The sequence below is a fragment of the Zootoca vivipara genome, chromosome 8 (genome assembly GCF_965207765.1).
Source record: "Zootoca vivipara chromosome 8, rZooViv2.hap1.1, whole genome shotgun sequence".
Taxonomy (NCBI): domain Eukaryota; kingdom Metazoa; phylum Chordata; class Lepidosauria; order Squamata; family Lacertidae; genus Zootoca; species Zootoca vivipara.
In genome coordinates, this window is record NC_142591.1 from 22513274 (window position 1) to 22518284 (window position 5011).

General features: G+C 50.9%; 1 protein-coding gene across 1 annotated transcript; it reads right to left on the minus strand.

The window, feature by feature from the left end:
• Window positions 1–320: 320 nt before the first annotated feature.
• On the minus strand, window positions 321–2927 carry LOC148684760 (uncharacterized). The gene is made up of 2 exons (XM_088675125.1): window positions 1565–2927; window positions 321–663 (listed from the first exon to the last, which is right to left on the minus strand). Exons 1-2 carry the CDS (start codon window positions 2426–2428, stop codon window positions 625–627), a joined length of 903 nt encoding a protein of 300 aa, XP_088531251.1. The 5' UTR covers window positions 2429–2927; the 3' UTR covers window positions 321–624.
• Between the last annotated feature and the right edge of the window lie 2084 nt (window positions 2928–5011).

Consider the following 5011-nt stretch of genomic DNA (forward strand, 5'->3'; position numbering starts at 1 on the left):
CTATGGTAAAGGGCCGCCCGTACAAGAAATCATGGAATTTTTTTACGCCCTTCACGATTGCCAGACCCTCCTTGTCAATCTGTGAGTAGTTTCGTTCGGCTGCAGCAAGAGTCTGGGAGAAGTATGCCACCGGCACCTCTCTTCCATCCGGGAGTTGGTGTCCCAGGACAGCGCCGATGCCATAGGGAGAGGCGTCGCATGCCAGCACCACTGGCAGCCTCTCGTCGAAGTGTGCCAAGACCGAGTTCGAGACGAGCAAGTCCTTGACTGCCTGGAATGCGGCCCTTTGTCTCTGGCCCCACACCCAAGGGGCCCTTTTATCTAGGAGTCTGTGTAGGGGCTCCGCTACCGCTGCCTTATGGGGAAGGAAGGCATGGTAAAAGTTCAATAGTCCCAAGAATGACTGAAGTTCGGGCTTGCTCTTGGGCGCTGGGGCCTCACAAATGGCCCGTACCTTGTCACCGGTTGGATGGACCCCTTCTGCGTCCACCTTAAATCCCAGAAAGTCCACCTGCGGCACTCCCAGTAAACACTTTTCCCGCTTCACCTTGAGGCCCGCCGTCTGGAAACGGTGCAGGACGGAGCGGAGGCGGTCCTCAAATTCCTCTGGTGTGGGCCCGGCGATCAGTACATCATCGAAGAAAGGGGTGACGCCAGGAATCCCTTTAAGGAGAGAGTCCATTAAATTCTGGAATATGCCTGGTGCCACGCTAACGCCAAATTGCAGCCGCTTTACTCTGAATGCCCCTCTGTGCGTCACAATCGTCTGAGCCTCTGCTGTGGCTTCGTCCACAGGCAACTGTTGATACGCTTGGGCCAAGTCCAGTTTGCCAAAGATTTTTGACCCAGCCAGGGTGGCGAGGACATGGCTGACCACTGGCACTGGGTATGCATGGGCCGTGAGAGCCTTGTTTATGGTGCATTTGTAGTCTGCACAGATGCGGACCGAACCGTTAGGCTTGACGGGTGTGACAATTGGAGTTTCCCAGGGGGCGTTGGGCACCGGCTCCAGCACTCCTTGCTCCACGAGCCGGTCCAATTCCTCGTCTATGCGGGGTTTCAGGGCGAACGGGACCCGGCGGGCCTTGTGCCTGATGGGTCGTACAGCGGGGTCTAGCTGTAGGGCAATGGGGGGTCCTGTATATCGTCCCAATGCCCCATCGAAAACCCCTGGAAACTCTTTGCATATGGCGTCCACGTCCACTTGTAAGCTAGTGCGGTTCACCCCGGTAACGGCTAGCCCCAGAGGTCCAAACCATGCCAGTCCCAGTAAGCTAACGTAGGGGCCCTTAACTACCAGCAAGTCCAATTGTTGCTTTCGCCCTCGATATTGCACCCTGAAGGTCCCCACCCCCATTGTAGGGACCTTACGTTTCTGGAAGTCCCGGAGGGTGAATGGGGCCGGCCTTAGTTTGGGACCCCCATTAGGGCACAGTTCCCTTAATGTTCGGGCCGAGATTATGGATAGAGTTGAACCCGTGTCCAGTTCCATGCGGCATGGGGCTCCCTCTATCTGTACCTCTATATAAATTTTCTCTGTGCTGGGATGGGGCAACTGGAATACCTGGTAGTCCGTGATCTCCGTCGAGTTGCCTTGGTGCATGGTGCCGTGTGACCTGGGGCTCCTGGGTCGGTCATCTGATGCTTGTCGACGGGTGAGTCGAGCCCGACACACCCGGGCGATGTGTCCCAATTTTCTGCACTGCCTGCACTCTGCGTTGCGGAAACGACAGGTCCTCCTCTCGTGGTTCTCCCCGCAGCTTGCACAGTTCCCTCCTTCTCGTCGAGGCTGCTGTGGTGTGTGTGCTGCTTGAGTGCGCCGCTGTACTCGGTGTACTTCCTCCCTGTCAGATTCGGATTCGTCGGTGAGGTCTTCGTGGTAGACCCTCGGTTGGGATGGCGGGGCCGGTCGTGCCTCTTGCGTTGACCTCTCGGCGGCTTCGGTTGCCAGGGCTTCCTCCAGAGCAATCTGGAACGTGAGGTCTTTTTTGGCGTAGAGGCGTCGTTGCAACATCTCGTCCCTCAGGCCACCGACGAGGCGGTCACGAAGCATGTTCTCCAACTCTGAGAAGTTGCATAGCCGGGCGGCTTGGCGGAGGGAGGTCACAAACCCAGTTATGGTTTCCCCCGGGGCTTGCCGCTTTGCGTAGAAGGCATTTCGGCAAGCTACCACCGAGGGCTGTGGTGAGAAGTGCTCCTTCAGCCGTTCCATTATTGTTTTGTAAGAGACGGTAGCGACATCTCTAGGTGCAAGGAGAGCCCGGGCGATTTCAAACGTCTCCTCTCCACAGACGCTGAAGAATGTCGCCCTCTTCATGGCATCGTTGGTGACTTCTTTCGCTTGCAGGAGGAAGTTGAAACAGGCGGCGTACCCTTCCCAGTCTCCTGATGCTGGTTTGAATGGCGAGAAGCTGCTGTCGGTTGCCATTCTGGGTTCCTTGGGTCCTGGAGCTGAAGCCTGGATGCACAGTGCGATGCAGCGGTGCAGCAGGTGGCGGTGCTGCGGTGCAGTGCGTGGTGGCAGTCAGCTCAGCAGGATCCCACCTTCGTCGCCAGTGAAATGTACTCGGAGTCGAGAGTGAATTTCATGCTCTTTATTCAGCTCATAGTCATCAAGGAGAAGAGGAGAAGAAGAATGGCTCTTTTCCCAAAACCATCTGCTTATATACATTATTTACACAATGGGCCTTGCGTGATTGGCTACTTCAGGGCTACACCTGTGGGCCAATTATATTGTGGATTGACTTCTGCCTGCAGCCTGATTGGCTGCTCCTACAGGCCAATCAGGTAGCAGATTCGCTTCTGCCAGCCGCCTGATTGGCTGCTCCAGCAGGCCAATCAGGTTGCGGATTCACTTCCACCTGGAGTTGGATTGGGTAGCTCCCGCTGATTCTGAATCCTATTGTTCTAGGATTCAGCTCAGTACATAACAGTGCCCATGTTAGTCCTCCTGGACCTCTCAGTGGAATATTAATTACGGTCTACTTCAGAGCTACATAGCCACAAGATGGAACTAAGAAGCACTGTTTTGCAATGTTCCTGAATATCCAGGAAAGCAGCATCAGAAAGAACAAGAAGGAGATTGTTGTTTGATCCCATGGTCTTTCACCAGTAGAGTTTTGCAGGGATCCATCTCCCATGCTATTTAACAAATATGAAACTGCTGAGAGGGGTTGTCCAGAGACCTGGGATGCAGTGTCAACAATGTTGTTGTTGTTTAGTTGTTTAGTCGTGTCCGGCTCTTCGTGACCCCATGGACCAGAGCACGCCAGGCACTCCTGTCTTGCACTGCCTCCCGCAGTTTGGTCAAACTCATGTTCGTAGCTTCGAGAACACTGTCCAACCATCTCATCCTCTATCGTCCCCTTCTCCTAGTGCCCTCAATCTTTCCCAACACCAGGGTCTTTTCCAAGGATTCTTCTCTTCTCATGAGATGGCCAAAGTATTGGAGCCTCAGCATATTGTGTCAACAATATGCTAGTGATAAAATGAGCAATCTCTCAGATTCCCCCAGATGTTCTGGATGCTCAGATACAGGGTGTAGAGGCAAGGGTATACTACGTGCCTCATTGGTTTGGAATTACATCAGCTGTCCCAGATTGCTGACTGCAGCTTCTGCCTTCCCCAAGACAGCACAAAACCTGATTCCTCAGGGAGCGCATAACCTCATCCCAAACTCTCTGTACAGCTAATCCTAGTCCAGTTATACCATCCAGTGCAATCCCAAACCAATGAGGCAGAAAGTCCAAGACAAGTAAAAAATAAGTGGAATACAAAAACTGATATCTGATCTAGAAAAGGTTACAGGTAGGTAGGTAGCCGTGTTGGTCTGGGTTGAAGTAAAATAAAAAAAATTCCTTCAGTAGCACCTTAAAGACCAACTAAGTTTTTACTTTGGTATGAGCTTCCGTGTGCATGCACACTTCTTCAGATACCTGAAGAAGTATCTGAAGTATTCTTCAGGTATCTGAAGAAGTGTGCATGCACACGAAAGCTCATACCAAAATAAAAACTTAGTTGATCTAGAAAACAGACATGAATCAGAAGCAAGGCTTGCATGATCTTAGACAGACTGCCTACTTTCTCTGGGGGTTGTTTTTAACCTCACATAAGTCTGCTTTCAGAGAGTAGGGGGTACATGTGCCTGTTCCTTTGCAAGCAAAACGATTGTCTGAACCAGAGCATGGAATGGAAATGCATAACCACCAGACCTAATTTGGCCTCACAGATAAGCTGAAAGCACAGCCAACTGACATCAAATGGCGTCAAGTATTGGACTGGTAAACCCATGGGGTCAACTTGAAAAGGAAGAATCAAAAGTGCACTCTAAATCTGCTCCCGCTTCTTCCTTTCCAGGCACCAATAGAATTTGGCACTTTTTGAATTTGATACCTATCAGTGACAGAAAAAGGTATTAATTCTTTTTTAAAAAAAATAAAGAATTGCCCTGTTAGTTGTTTATTAGCAGCAGCTGGCAAGGCTTGAATTTAAGTTGCAGCTGTGAAGGAAGAAAGGGAAAATAAGCATCCTCCTTAGAATGTGCTCCCACCTCTTCCTTTGCGAACCTATATGACATCAGGTGATTGACAGGTGGACAGCCCTGCCCCTCCATCAAAGTGGCTCATGGAGAGTGGGGGGGGGAGTAGAGGACACACTGGCCCAACCCAGTTGCCTACCCCTGCCCTACAGTCACCAATTCCTGACAGAAAGAAAATGGACTTGCCTTTAATAGCATTGCAGGTGCCGCTTCTTCCATTACAGTATTATGCTCTAGTGAGAATATATGCCTGCCAAACCTCTCTTTGACATGCAGCTATTAAAGGCACAGAAACGCCCTTCAAGATCAAGTTTTGGCAAGACTAATTTAACATAAAATACAGTTTTTCCAACATTTGGGCGGAAAAAAACAGTAATTGCAAATGAAATATAAAATGCACTCTAATGATAAATGGAGCGTGGCAACCGACGTCAAGTATGCTGGGAAAGAGGAAATAACATTTGTGGAGTTGCA